Source organism: Bubalus kerabau, chromosome 17 (assembly GCF_029407905.1).
Source record: "Bubalus kerabau isolate K-KA32 ecotype Philippines breed swamp buffalo chromosome 17, PCC_UOA_SB_1v2, whole genome shotgun sequence".
NCBI lineage: Eukaryota > Metazoa > Chordata > Mammalia > Artiodactyla > Bovidae > Bubalus > Bubalus kerabau.
This window is the reverse complement of record NC_073640.1, coordinates 51,233,478-51,247,060: the sequence shown is the minus strand read 5'-3', so window position 1 is coordinate 51,247,060 and position 13,583 is coordinate 51,233,478. Positions and strand designations below refer to the sequence as shown.

The window sequence follows — 13,583 nt, the reverse complement described above, 5'->3', positions numbered from 1 at the left end:
GAAGACCTGAGTAAGCTTGGGGGTGGGAGTGCCAGTAGCCCTTTTTGCACTCACCTTCTGAGGGATCTACAAGAGGTGAGGGGAGGGAAGGGGCTGGCTCCTGAGAGAATCCAGTCCCCTTAGGAATGGGCTCTGGAGGGTTCTGACTGCCTGTATTGGAACCCTAACTTGAGCACTAACCACCTCCCCACCTTGAGCCTCAGCATTACCATCTGTGAATTGGAGCATCATTACAGTTCTTATTATCTCATGGTTGCTGCTGTGATGTTTGTAAAGCACTTGGTACTGAGCCTGTCTCTGACTAAATGTAGTGAAAGTGTCAGCTGTGTCTGACTCTTTGCGACCCCATGGACTGGAGCCCGCAAGGCTCCTCTGTCCGTGGAATTCTCCTGGCAAAGATACTGGAGTGGGTTGTCATTTCCTTCTCCAGGGAATCCTCCCGACCCAGGGATCAAACCCGGGTCTCTTGCATTGGAGGCAGATTCTTTACTGTTTTAGTATCAATATTGATTTCACTTGTGGTCTGGTTTCCACACAGGGCACAGGGGGATGGGGACAGGAGGACTGTTTGGACAGGGGAGCTTGACTGCAGCCGAGGGGTCTGTGAGGGTGACTAGGGGTAAGAAAGGGGAGAGAGACCCTTCTCTAGGTGTCAGCTGTGGGCCAAATTGCACTGGTGGACAAGGGCCTCCAGGGAGCTGATGGAGTGTTCTGTACTCAGGCTCCAAGCTGAGCAAAACGGATGCCAAGGTTCTGGGGTGAGCAGGTGCCTGAGTCTAGAGGTGTGGGGAGCAAGTGTAAGGATGTATTGGAGGTTGGTGGGAGGTGACAGAGGAAGGTGGCAAGGGCTCTTGGAGCTGAGCTGGTGGGTGGGTGGGGGACAGGGCTCACTGTGGATGAGATTGGGGTGGCCACTGTAGGGGACCTGGAGGCTAAAGTGACTGTGAGGTGCCAGTGTCCCTGTGGTACTGTGTGATCTGTGATGCAGAGTGAGGTGCCTCACCCCCTTGCCATCTGCTCTAGGCCAGATGTGAAGCAGAGACCCACTCCCTGCTTTTGGGGTTTGAGGAGAGGGAGGTCAAGGCCTTACCTGGGAGAGATCAGGGAGAGACTGTGGAAGGGGTCTAAAACTAGAGGGGTGTGTGTGTGTGTGTGTGTGTGTGTGTGTATTTTGTTTTTTGTTTTGGGGTCATGCCTTACTGCCTGGAGGATCTTAGTTCCTTGACCAGGGATTGAACTCATGACCCCTGCACTGGGGAGTGTGGAGTCTAAACCACTGGACCACCAGGGAAGTGTGTGTGTGTGTGTGTGTGTGTTTAGAAGTGACTATGGGTGTGGAAGACCTGGAGGGGGCCTCTCTCATTAGGGAGGTAGGTGGGAGCATCAAGAGACAAAAGAGGTGAGGGCTTTAAGGTCTCTTCTATCTGCTGGAGAGCTCCCTGGTAGATAAGGACATTTGTGGGCCTTTTTATCCATACAAGGGCTCAAACCTGAACAGGAATTTTGGATGGGGGTGTGGGTTTGGTGTGGGTGAGTGGGATTTGGCAAGTGCTGTGACTCCAAAGGTCAGCTTCCTCTCTGGGCATCCCTTACAGTGGAGTCAGTGTGGGTGACAGTGGCAGAAAGAAGGGGGTGACCCACATGATACAGACATCTGGGTGAGTGAACACTTATCTTAGTCTCACCTTCAAGCAAACACCAGGGGCTGACGGCATGCGACTCTACTTCCTCTGGGAAAATGGGTTGGGGGTAATGATAATATCACCCTGGTGGGTCATTAGGAGGATCAGACGGCTGAATCTCTGTTAAAGAACTGTGCCTGCACTTGGTGGCTACTCAGTATATTTATTCTTAACAAAGATTTTGTAAGCATCTATTATATGCCAAGCTTCCCTGGTGGCTCAGAGGGTAAAGAATCTGCCTGCAATCCAGGAGACTCAGGTTTGATCCCTGGGTTGGGAAGATCCCCTGGAGGAAGAAATGGCAACCCACTCCAGTATTCTTGCCTGGAGAATCCCATGGACAGAGGAGCCTAGTGGGCTACAGTTCATGGGTCGCAAACATTCGGACATGACTGAGTGACTAACACACATATGTCAAGCGTTATTCTTTCTAATAATGGTTAGCTATCACCATTTTACATCTTAGTGCACATCAGGTCCTCTTTGTGGAATGAATGAATTTATTGAACACCTACTACCTGCCAGGTACCTTTTGTTATGTTTGTTTGTTTGCTAAACTGCATGGCATAAGGGATCTTTGTTCCCCAACCAACCTGTGCCCCCTGCAGTGAGAGTGCAGAGTCTCAACTACTGGACCAACAGTGAAATCCCTGTCAGGTGCCTTTTGAAGCAATTTACCAATATTTAAGGGCTTTCCAGGTGGCACTAGTGGTAAAGAACACTCCTGCCAATGCAGGAGACATAAAGAGTTCAGTCCCTGGGTTGGGAAGATCCCCTAGAGGAGGGTATGGCAACCCACTCCAGTCTTCTTGCCTGGAGAATCCCACAGACAGAGGAGCCTGGCGGGCTACAGCCCACAGGGTCATAAAAAGTCAGATACCACTGAAGCGATTTAACGCATGCACACCCCAATACTTACTCATTTAATCCTCACAATAATCCAGTGAGGCATCATCCTTATTTTACAGATCAGGAAACTGATTCCCAGAAAGATTAAGTTATTTGCCCAGGGTCACATGGCCACCAAGTGGCAGAGTCAGGATTTGAACCCATGAAGTGTGGCTACAGCACACACCTAATTAGCACGGGTGCTGTCAGGCCTGGGAAGGGGTTGAGTCGGGCGTGGTCCCTGTGAGAGAGACAGCCCCGACGGTGACCAGAGACCGGGGACCGAGAGGGTTCTCTGGAGCTAGAAGGGACTGGGGGAGGGGGCGGCGTCAGGGAGCCATGCGTTGGCGGGGCGTTTGCGTGGACATCTGTACGGTGTCTCTAAGTCTCCTGGCACTCAAGTGTTTGTGTGAGTGCAAATGTATGCGAGTCTGGGCGAAGGTGTGGGAGAGGGAGTGTGCGTGAGTCTGCGTGGGAGTCTGTGAGTATATGTGTGAATGTGTGTGTAAGCCGCCGTGTGTGGGTGTGTGCGAGCCCAGGTGTGCATGCGTGAGTGTAGACCCATGTGCGAGACTCCGAGGTGTGCACGGGTGAGCGTGCGTGAGTGGCTATGCGTGCCTCGGGCCCCACCTCTGACCGGCTTCCCGGTGGGGTCCCGCCAGCCCCAGGCGGGGAACTACCACTCCCAGCATGGCCCGAGCGGGCCCGCCCCGCCGCCCTGATTGGCTGTGGCCCCGGTGCTCCCGCCCCCCGGGAATGAATGGATGGGCGGCCTCAGCGCCCGCCCGAGCGCTGGGAGGACCGGCCCGGCGGGGACCTGCTGGGGGCAGGACCCGGGGAGCAAGATGGCCACGGTCATCCCCGGCCCCCTGAGGTGCTGCGGGCCGGCGGGAGGCGGGGGAGGGAGCGCGGGCGGATCGCGCGGGCGTGTGTGTGTGTGGCGGCTGGGGGTGGGGCCGATGGGGTGTCTGGGGGGCTGTCACCGTGGGCCGGGCTGTGCGGGGTTGCGAGTGTGTGTGACTGTGGGTCTCTGGCAAGAACCGTGTCCGACGCGCTGCTCTTGGAGGAGCGGAGAGTGTGCGGAACTCCGAGTCCTCTTCGGGAAAGGGGGTCATGTCCCGCCCTGAGACCCCCGGGGTTGGGGAAAAGGTGAAATGGACTAGGGGCGCGGGGAGCTTGGTAAACTTGAGTGAAGCTCACAGTACCTTTGTCTTGGGATATGGAGTGTGTGTCACTTGTTCGGATTCTGGTGGGTTTTTTTTTTTTTTTTTTTTTTGGATATGTGTGTGGATGTGTATTTGATTTCTTTTATTCTACTCTAGATATCTTTGGATATTTGAGTCTTTGAGTGTGTGTGCATGTCCTTTGAAACTGTGCATCATTTGTGTTCTGTGTCTTTGGATATGTAGGTATTCCTGTATCTATGTGCAAATTTTTGTGTGAATATGGGTGGATTTGTTTCTACATTGAGTATGTGTGTATCTTTGTGTATTTGAATATGTGGTATTTTAGATATTGGTTTCTATATTATTGTGTATCTTTGTGACTGTGTGTGTGTATCCTGTGTGAATCTGTGTGATTTCTTTGTATAGTGTATCTGAATTGTGTGTGATTTGTGTTGTGTATTTGGAAATGTGTGTATGTGCTTATATGGGTAGTTTGTTTTAACATTTTTTCTCTTAACATTGTGTACCTGTGTGTGTGTCTTTGGATGCATGAGTGAGTGTGAGTGTCTGTGGTGTGTAATCTGTTTACATGTTGTGTGTCTTTGTGTGGGTGATTGTTTATGTTGTGTGTCTTTGGATATGTGATGTATATTTGTGCATGGACACGTGTGTGATCTGTTTCTACACTATGGAACTTGAGAGATCTGTGTTTTTCAGTAGATATTTGTGTGTGCCCATATGTGAGATGTGTCTGTTTTTCCCTTTGTGAGTCTTGGGATATGTCTCTCTTTGTGTGTGAATCCTGTGCGACTATGTGTGATACATTTGTGTTGTGGATTTGGATATGTGCCTGAATGGATGTGTCCTGGTGTATCTTTATCTGTTTCTATATTGTATCCACTCCTTGGGTCGAGGCCCGCTTGAGTCCCGGGTTGGGGGCTCCTGGGTCCCAACCGGAGGGGAGAGGTGAGGTTGGAGGAGTCGGCCCACCCATTCCCGACGGGTGGGCTGGGGGAGGGGTGCTGGGCGACCGGGTGCGCCTGCCCTTGCTGACAGCCGCCCGCCCGCTTACCCGCCCCTCGCAGCCTAGGCGAGGACTTCTACCGCGAGGCCATCGAGCACTGCCGCAGCTACAACGCGCGCCTGTGCGCCGAGCGCAGCCTGCGCCTGCCCTTCCTCGACTCGCAGACCGGCGTGGCCCAGAACAACTGCTACATCTGGATGGAGAAGACCCACCGCGGCCCGGGTACCGGCCGGGAGGGCGGGGGTGGGGCGGGGCGGCGGCTTCCCAGCCGCGTTCTTACCGCCCTTCTTACTCCAGGTTTGGCCCCCGGACAGATCTATACGTACCCGGCCCGCTGTTGGAGAAAGAAACGGAGGCTCAACATCCTGGAAGACCCCAGACTCCGGCCCTGCGAGTACAAGATCGGTAGGTGGGGCTCCGTCCTGTGCCTGGGGTGGCCCCTGTGGGTGCCCACACCACTGGCTGATCAGTGTGTTGATGCCCTCGTGCGTCTGAGCATCTGCCTTTATTTCCTTCCTGGCCCATGTCTGAGTGACTGGCTGTGTCTGCTGGTGTGTGTCTGGGGGTAGTACAGAGACTCTCCAGTTTTCCCTGAGTTTTTTGGACTGCACCTTCTACTTGGACCCGGGTGTATTCCTGGACAGAATGTGGTATCTGTTTTGTGTGTCCAGGTGTATCCCATCCTTGTATTTCTCTTCCCTTGTGGGTTGGGATGTATCAGAGTATCTGCCTGTTCTTTCCTGTGGATGTCTGAGTGTGTGTCTGGGTGTGTCAGAGTGTCTGGTTGTAACTTTTTCCATTTGTAGTACAGCGTGTCTTGGTGTCTGTGTCTCTTTTCAGGTGTTTCCAGGCTTATTTCCTCTTAAGTGTGTCTGGTCTATCTGTTCCTGAGTGTCTCTCTTCCTTTGAGTACCAGGTGCTCTGGAATGTCTGGGAGAATCTCGTCCCTGAGTGTCTGTTTGGAGTATCAGGTGTATTTCTGCCCATGTCTGCTGCTCCATTGAGTGTCTGGCTTTATCACTTCTCAAACGTGCCCAGTACTGTTAGAGTCACTGGCTGTTTCTCTTCCCTTGCTCAGGTATAACCAAGGATCTGTGTGGGTCCAGGCAGGTGTATTGGCGTGTCCATCTGGCTCTGTCTTCCTGGGTGTGTCTGATTGTCCCAGAGGGACTGTCTGTATCACCTGTGTGTTGAGTATCCATCTGAGTGATTCTCTGGTGTGTCTCTCTCTCCCCTAAGTATGTTCAGGTGTTTGGTAGGGTTTGGTTGTGTTTTCCCCATGTGGTCTGGGTTTATCTGATGGTCTAATGTTCTCTTTTGGAGTGTCTCTGAGTGTGCCCAAGGGTCTGGCTATGTCTCCTCCGTGAGTCTGGGTGTATCTGAGTGTCTGGGTGTTTCTCTTCCTTCGTGTGTCTGGCTGTCTCAGATGATCTGTCTGTATCTCCCTTGTGTGTATGTCCATGTGTGTCCTGTTTGAATGTCTGTTCTCTCCAGTTGTGGGGGTCGATGTGGGTCTCCCACTTGTATTATGTAGTTGTATAGGAGGGTCCAGCCATGTTTCTCCCTGAATATGTTCAATGGTCTCTGATGGTCTGACTGTGTCTTCTCCGGGATCTGGGCATCCTTAGGATGTGTGGAAGTATTGAGGGCGGTATGGGCGGTTGAGTATTTGAATCTGTTGCTGGTTGAGTGTGGGAAAGCCTCTTTCCTCCAGAAAAGAGCATGATTCCCCAACCTGGGCAATCTGAGGAGTCCTCCAGGGACAAGTTCTTCACCTGATCCCCCTCCTACCTACCGTGGTCTTGTCCCCAGACTGTGAAGCACCACTGAAAAAGGAGGGTGGCCTCCCTGAAGGGCCAGTCCTTGAGGCTCTCCTGTGTGCTGAAACAGGGGAGAAGAAGATAGAGCTGAAGGAGGAGGAGACCATTATGGACTGCCAGGTAGGACTGCCCAGCCCCCCACCTGTCCAGGTGCTTTGGCTGCCCTCTCAACCGGCCTGTTTCCTGGTCCATCTTGCTCCTGCTCTGAAATCTCCCCTGATTCCCTAGGACCTTGAGCCTCCTGTCTCCATCCCTCCACACTTCATCTTCTTTTGGGAAGACCTCCTAACTTGCCCTGCCACTCCTGATCTTTGCTGTGCTCAGAACTACCTCCCAAAGCAGAACAATACCCCGTTTCTTGACCCCAGTCTCCCTTCTTCTGGTGCCCAGAAACAGCAACTGCTGGAGTTTCCTCATGATCTTGAAGTGGAAGACCCAGAGGATGACATGCCCAGGAGGAAGAACAGGGCCAAAGGAAAGGTATCGCTCTCAAACCTCCCCCCATCATCCTTCCCCTCAAGGCGGGTTCCATTGATTGCTTGTGCAGTGTTCAGACCCTGCCCCAATTTTACCTTATTTAACTCTCAGAGCAGCCTGAAGGGGTAGGGGATTTTTATACCCATTTTACAGATGAGGAAATTAAGGCTTGGGCGTATTAAGCCATTTGCAAAACAGAGATTGTACAGTGGGTTTGAGCAATCTTCCTACCTGTGGCACAGATGAGAAAATGGAACCTCTGAGAGGTCAAGAGAGTTACTCTAGACTCACAGCTAGGAAGTAGCAGAGCTGTGATTGGGCTTTCAAGCCCAAATGGTGAAAATTCTTTTAGTTCCTTCCCTTTCTTGGCCACTCACTCCTGACTGTCCCCTCAGGCATACGGCATCGGGGGGCTCCGGAAACGCCAGGACACCGCTTCCCTGGAGGACCGAGACAAGCCGTATGTCTGTGATAGTGAGTCCTTCTGAAGAGGGGGGAAGAGAGAGAGAGAGAGTGGGACCCAGAGACCTTGCCCCTCACTGGCCCCCTTCCCTCCCATTCTGGACCCCGGCAGAGGGGGGAGGTGTGATCCTGGAGGCCAGGGTGGAGGCGGCAGAGGCTGGAGGGCTGACCGGCCCTCCCTGCTCACTCTTCAGTCTGTGGGAAACGGTATAAGAACCGGCCAGGGCTCAGCTACCACTACACCCACACCCACCTGGCTGAGGAGGAGGGGGAGGAGAACGCCGAACGCCACGCCCTGCCCTTCCACCGGAAAAACAACCATAAACGTGAGCAGGCGGGCAGGGCGTGGGGTGGTGAGGGGCCCTGGGAGTGGGGGCTAAGGAGCCTGGGAGGGAGGGGGCACATTAGACATTTCTGGAAAATCTCCAGCTCAGCGGTCCCCTCCCCCCACCAACCATGGGGATGCTGGCTCTGGGGTTGCCATGGCAACCAACCATCTCTCCCTCGCTCCCGGCCGGGCGTAATATTTCTGGGTCTGATTTATTGTTTCAATTAGAGCTTGGGGAGGGGGGTGATAGATGATTCCCCTCCCTCCCTGCCTCCCTTCCTCCCTTCTCTGCTAAGCTTCGGCCAAGGGGCAGGGGCCGTGGCCTGGGAACCCTTGGCATCCGCCCATGCCAATCCAGTGCCAACCTTGACAGCTGAGGGATGGGGGAAGGCTTGGGGAGAGGCTCTGCCAGTGGAGGAACCATCCTCCCACCCATTCCTCAGTGGGAGAGAGCAGTCTCTTCATCCCACCCCTACTACACACCCAGGCACCTCTGTGCTCAGAATTTTCCTTCTGAGAGTCTGTTTCCATACCAGATCATGGCAGTGGCCTCTACCTAATTTTTATTTAGTTGGGGCTTAGTTGGGGGTGGCTGTCTGGCAGAAGTGCATATGGGTGGGGGAAGCAGGGGGCTTTTCCTAAAGTTGTACCTGCCAAGTTTTTACCTAATAAAGAGGACCTGTCAGTCGTTCTCAGAGAGTTGCAAGGTCCTGATGAGAATTACCTGGGCTCCCTGCAACTCTCTTTTGCTGCTGGACACAGCTTGGGATAGCAGCTCCCTCTCCTCACCTCCTCCATGCCTGGACAAGGGGTCCACCCCTGGGGCTGAGGCCGTGGGCAGGGTGGAGCCTTGCCTGTGGTGAGAGCCCCTCTCTCTGTCCCCCCACCCCCAGAGTTTTACAAAGAATTGGCCTGGGTCCCTGAGTCACAGAGGAAACACACAGGTAGGGACGCCTCTCTCCACCCCTACTTCTGTAGCAGCCTTGGACTGAGGGTCCCTTCCTGCCCCCGCCAACCCCTGCCTGCTGTCTTTCAGCCAAGAAGGCGCCTGACGGCACCGTCATCCCCAACGGCTACTGCGACTTCTGCCTGGGGGGCTCCAAGAAGACAGGGTGTCCTGAGGACCTCATCTCCTGTGCTGACTGTGGGCGATCAGGTGATGCCCCCCCACCTGAGGCTTCTGGGGGCCGGGGTGGAGAGACTCCAGATCTGGAGGATAGGAAGCAGAGGAGAGAGAAGAGGGGGGACACAGAGCATCCTGGTGGATGAACAGAGCTGACTCAACTGCTGAGGACTGTGGGGAACTCAGTGGGGTCAGGGAGGCTCTGGGAACAATGCACGCAGTTGTCATGGCATTGTGGGCACCGGCACGTGCCTGTCCGGCATGGGGAACAGTGAAAGATGGCTGCCCAAACACCAGGGGTAGTGGGCTGTGATAGCGGGTAATGGATTGCCACTGCCTGGATGCTGTGGACAACAGAGGGTGCTTGCCAGGGAGTTGTGGTTAATAGAATGTGGTTTCCCAAGGTGGACTTGTGGGTAAGAGACTGTGGTTGCCTTAGCACGGGGGCTAATGAATTGTGGTTGTCATGGTATTACGGGTAGTGAAATACGGTTGTCATGGCGATTGGGTGTCGTGGTGGCCTGGGGTCTGCACTGGGGTGGTGAGACAACCAGAGGGTTGACACGCTCCACAGTCACGTTGGTAACATTGTGGTTGCTTTGGCATCGTGTGTAATGGGCTTGGGCTGCAGGGAACCAGGGTGTGGGGACCCCTCTGTGGAAGGCGGTTGCCATGGCATCGTGGCTGGGAGACTGTGGTTGCCACGTTCTGCGGTTAAGGGAATGGGTTGGCCACTCTGCTGTGGCTAATGGAATGTGGCTGCCTCAGCACAGTGGTTAACAGAACGTGGCTGCCCCGGTGTTGTGGGTGGTAGAAAGTGGTTGCCACAGCACCGTGGGTAATGGAATGCGGTTGCCATGGTGTTCTGGGGAGCAGAGTGTGGTTGCCATGGTGGCCGGGTAGGAGACTGGTGGCCAGGGCGGCGCTGCCTGCAGAACGGGCATGGGGCACCGTGGGCTGGGCGGGGCCAGGCCTTGTGAGCCAGGAGGTGGGGACTGAGCCCCCAGGGGCTTCCCCAGGGTCAGCAGCCACCGGGGGCACGGCAGCCCCTAACCGCATCCCTGCCCCTCGGCCCCCAGGACACCCCTCGTGTTTACAGTTCACGGTGAATATGACGGCAGCCGTGCGCACGTACCGCTGGCAGTGCATCGAGTGCAAGTCCTGCAGCCTGTGTGGCACCTCGGAGAACGACGTGAGTACCCGTCCGCTCCCTCCCCCGGGGACCTGCCCCCAGGCAGCCTCCCCACCTGGCACCGCTGCCTCTGCCAGTTGGGCCTAACGGCTTTCCCTGGAGCGCCCTCCCTGGTGAATACCAGTTAACCTGTATTATTATTATTGTTAGTGGCCATTAATTGAACCCGGCACTTAACACTCTTCACTCTCTGAGTGCTCCCAACCGCCCTGAGGTAGGTGCTCTTGTTCCCACTTCACAGAGAAGACACTGCGCTCAGAGAGGGGAATACACTTGCCCGAGGTCACCCAGCTAGGGACATGGTTCTGCTGGGACCTGAACCCATGGCTTCCAGACCATCTCAGTGTCATTTTCAGTGTCCCACAGAATCCTACAAAACCCAAACTACAAACCACAAACTGATGGTCCTCAAGGGCGGTTGGTGTGGCCCAGAGGGTTTTGCAAAGATGACCTTCTCAGAGCCCTTTGTGTCTTGCAAGAGGACCACCTCCCCCAGCCCCTTTGACCTGGCCCCTGCCCCCGCCCCCCACCCCGGTTTCTGGTGCCCGTGCCCCCAGGGTGCCAGCTGGGCGGGTCTCACCCCCCAGGACCAGCTGCTGTTTTGTGACGACTGCGATCGGGGTTACCACATGTACTGCCTGAGTCCCCCCATGGCGGAGCCCCCAGAAGGTGAGAGGAGGAGGTCTGGCGTGGGGTGGGGGGGCAGCGCTGCCCAGGCCTGACCCAGCTGCCTGGCCTCTGCCCGCCCCACAGGGAGCTGGAGTTGTCACCTCTGTCTTCGGCACCTGAAAGAGAAGGCGTCTGCCTACATCACCCTCACCTAGGCCTGGCTCGGGCTTGCCCGGACCTCTGGGGTGATGCCTGCCTACCTGCCTCTCCTCTCGGAGCTCCTCCACTCTCTCCCCTTCCTTAATGCCCCACAGTGGGAGGGGCGGGGGGAGCCAGAGAGGGGGCCGGGCCACCCCCTCCCCTCTGTGCAAGTGGAATGTTTGCCCTGTGGGTTGGTGGGCCCAGCAGGGTCCTCTCCCTCCTCCCTCCTTCCTCACCCCCTTGGCAAATGGGTACCAGGGCCTTCTGCTCCCCTCAAAGCCATACCCCGCCTCTAGGCGGGCACGAGGGGTGGTGGATGCCGGCTGGGGGCATGGACAAAGCCTTTTTCTAAAGAAAAAGTCAAAAACTTAAAAAAAAAAGAAAGAAATTAATATATAACAAAGAGTCCTATAAGGTCTGGCTGGGTGGAGGGGGCACTGCTGAGCGCATCTACTGGGCACCAGTCTACGCCAGCGTCCTGCCTGGCAGCCCCTCCCCCCAGCCCCTGGAGTTGCAGCTGTCCCACCTCCCCACCCAAGACGGGCACCATCCCCTCCTTGTGCCCCGGGCCGGGGGGTGTGGTGTTCACCCCTCGCCCCCTCTCGGTGCCCACCGTGGATACTGCATGACGACGTGAACCATGGTTTTGAATTCCGTTCCTGCTCCCTCCCCAAGAGCCCTGCCCGCCCGTGCCCACTCCGTGCCTGCCGGCCTTGGCTGGCCGTTGCCGGTGGGGCAAGGCGGGCCCCTGCCCAGCGTCTGCTGGAATGAGAAGCACAGACTTTGCAACGGACTAGATTCTCCCCCTTCCCCTCCCTGCCCCACCCTTGCCACCCTCGCTGGCCACTTTCGGGTCGCGAGGGGGCGTGGTTGTTTCTTGTGGTTGTGTGTGTTTGTTGTTCGGGTTTAAAAAAAAAAAAGGGAAATCGAGACTGCAAGTGGGGGAAGTGGTGGGCTTGGGGGAGTCTCCCCCCCAATCCAGGCGTGCCCACCCCCCCTTGTTAACGAGTCTCCTTTATTGCCTGCCTCTGCTGTGAATTAACTTGTTCTGTGTATTAAAGTGGGGCTGACCCCTCTGCCTACGTCGTCGGCTTCGTTCTCCAGGCTGCTTTGGGGCGTCGCCGAGAAGGGGAGATGGGGCCTCTCGAGGGGAGAAGCAACCGAGGTGAACAGCTGGAGCGGGGCCCCTACCTCCATCTCCCTCCCAGCTCCCCTCGTCACCCCCGCCTTTCTCTGGCTTTGTCCCAGCTCCTCCCAGCCTCGCTGGAAAGGAGAAGAGGGGAGGATGGGGTGGAGGGGAGGAGAAAGAAGAGGGGGGGATGGGGAAGAGGGGGCTCCCACCCAGCCAGCTGTGGTTGCCCTGGCAACCGACTGCTGCAGCTGCATCGGGAAGCAGTGAGGGGGGAGGCTGGAAGCTGGGGACTGGGGGAAGGGAAGGGATGGAGAGGCGAAGACACCCTCCCCTCGGGGCTACAGGAGGGAGCAGGGGTACCAGCCTAGGGCCTCACCCTCGGCCCAGACATCCCCTGGAGCTCCCCAACCCCGCTGTGGGGCAAAGGAAAGAGGGGAAGGGGCAAAGGAAAGGGCGGTGCGGATTCAGGGACATCAGGCGAAAGACAGACTTGGGTGAGGTGAGGTGAAGAGTGAGAACCAGGACACAAGAACGGTCAGGAAAGAGACAGCTATGAGAGTCACACATTTTTAGAAAATCAGAAAAAAGAGCAGGAGAAGGAAGACATAGATCTGGGAGAGAGATGCAGATGAAGGAGCCACAGGAATTATGGGGGAAGAGAACAGACAAGATGGAGATTTAGTGGGAGAGAGGAAATAACTAATAAAGAATAGCAGACGCACGGAGAGAGACAGAGAAAGGAGGAAGGAGTCAGTGATTTGGAGAGAGAAGCAGAAGAGATTCCGCAAGGGAAGGCAGAGAACCAGGGCCCATCAAACAGGAGAGGGGAAGAGAGAATGGAGAGGAGGTACATTTGGGGAGAGAGATGAAGTCAGCATCCAAGACAGGCAAAGTCCCAGGACGATGATACAGAGATGAGACTTCACAGGGAAGAGGACGTCAAGAACTGAGGGAGACAATAGAAAAATCTGGAGAGCGCCAAAGGCACGGAAGGATTCAAAGGCTGGGTGAGGGGAGAGCCAGAAGTGGGGTGGGAGGCTGAGGGAGAGGCTGGGGGCGGGGACAGAGGGCGGCTGCTTGGGTTGGGGGGCGAGGGGGGGCAACAGGCAGAGGAAGCAGAAACTGGGGCAAGCTGGGGAAGGGATGCGCAGGGCACAGTTCGGGCGAGAGCACAGGCTGGCGTGTGTGAGTTGTGGGGTGTTGGAAGTTGGTGTGTGTCACAGGCGCCAGGAGAGGATGTGAGAACAGCTTGTTCCACCGTTTCCGTGCCTGTGGGGGGAGGGGAGCCCGGGTTGAGGATGGAGCCTCAAGGAGGGCGGAGACAGGGAGGGCGTCTGGAACACTCTAGAATTTTTAGGAGGTGTGGAAATAGTTGGTCCACCTCCTCTGGAAAAAGGATATGTACCCGTTTGGGAAAGAGTTTTTTTTTTCTTTTTTTGCAGGGCGGGGGTCTGGGTTAGAGAAGTGTCAGGTATGAGC

At 55.7% G+C, this 13,583-nt stretch overlaps 1 protein-coding gene across 6 annotated transcripts; it reads left to right on the top strand.

Moving 5' to 3' along the window:
- Positions 1-3,240: 3,240 nt before the first annotated feature.
- DPF1 (double PHD fingers 1) lies at positions 3,241-11,797 on the top strand. 6 transcript variants are annotated; one of them, XR_008703855.1, is made up of 12 exons: positions 3,241-3,444; positions 4,822-4,982; positions 5,058-5,165; positions 6,573-6,700; positions 6,971-7,060; positions 7,453-7,531; positions 7,714-7,845; positions 8,741-8,791; positions 8,884-9,003; positions 10,070-10,162; positions 10,750-10,831; positions 10,916-11,797. XR_008703855.1 is itself a non-coding variant. In XM_055551727.1 (12 exons), exons 1-12 carry the CDS (start codon positions 3,335-3,337, stop codon positions 10,984-10,986), a joined length of 1,275 nt encoding a protein of 424 aa, XP_055407702.1. In that variant the 5' UTR covers positions 3,241-3,334; the 3' UTR covers positions 10,987-11,797. The 6 variants fall into 6 exon arrangements, 4 of the variants coding, with proteins under 4 accessions (XP_055407702.1, XP_055407705.1, XP_055407704.1 ...); XR_008703854.1 differs by having other exon boundaries at positions 10,720-10,831; XM_055551727.1 differs by having other exon boundaries at positions 10,050-10,162; positions 10,720-10,831.
- Positions 11,798-13,583: the final 1,786 nt, after the last annotated feature.

Coding starts and splice junctions, on each gene's coding strand:
- DPF1 (XM_055551727.1), top strand. CDS start 3,335: ATGGGCGGCCTCAGCGCCCGCCCGAGCGCTGGGAGGACCGGCCCGGCG. Junction 5,166..6,572: donor GCCCTGCGAGTACAAGATCG/GTAGGTGGGGCT, acceptor TCTTGTCCCCAG/ACTGTGAAGCACCACTGAAA. Junction 6,701..6,970: donor AGACCATTATGGACTGCCAG/GTAGGACTGCCC, acceptor TCTGGTGCCCAG/AAACAGCAACTGCTGGAGTT.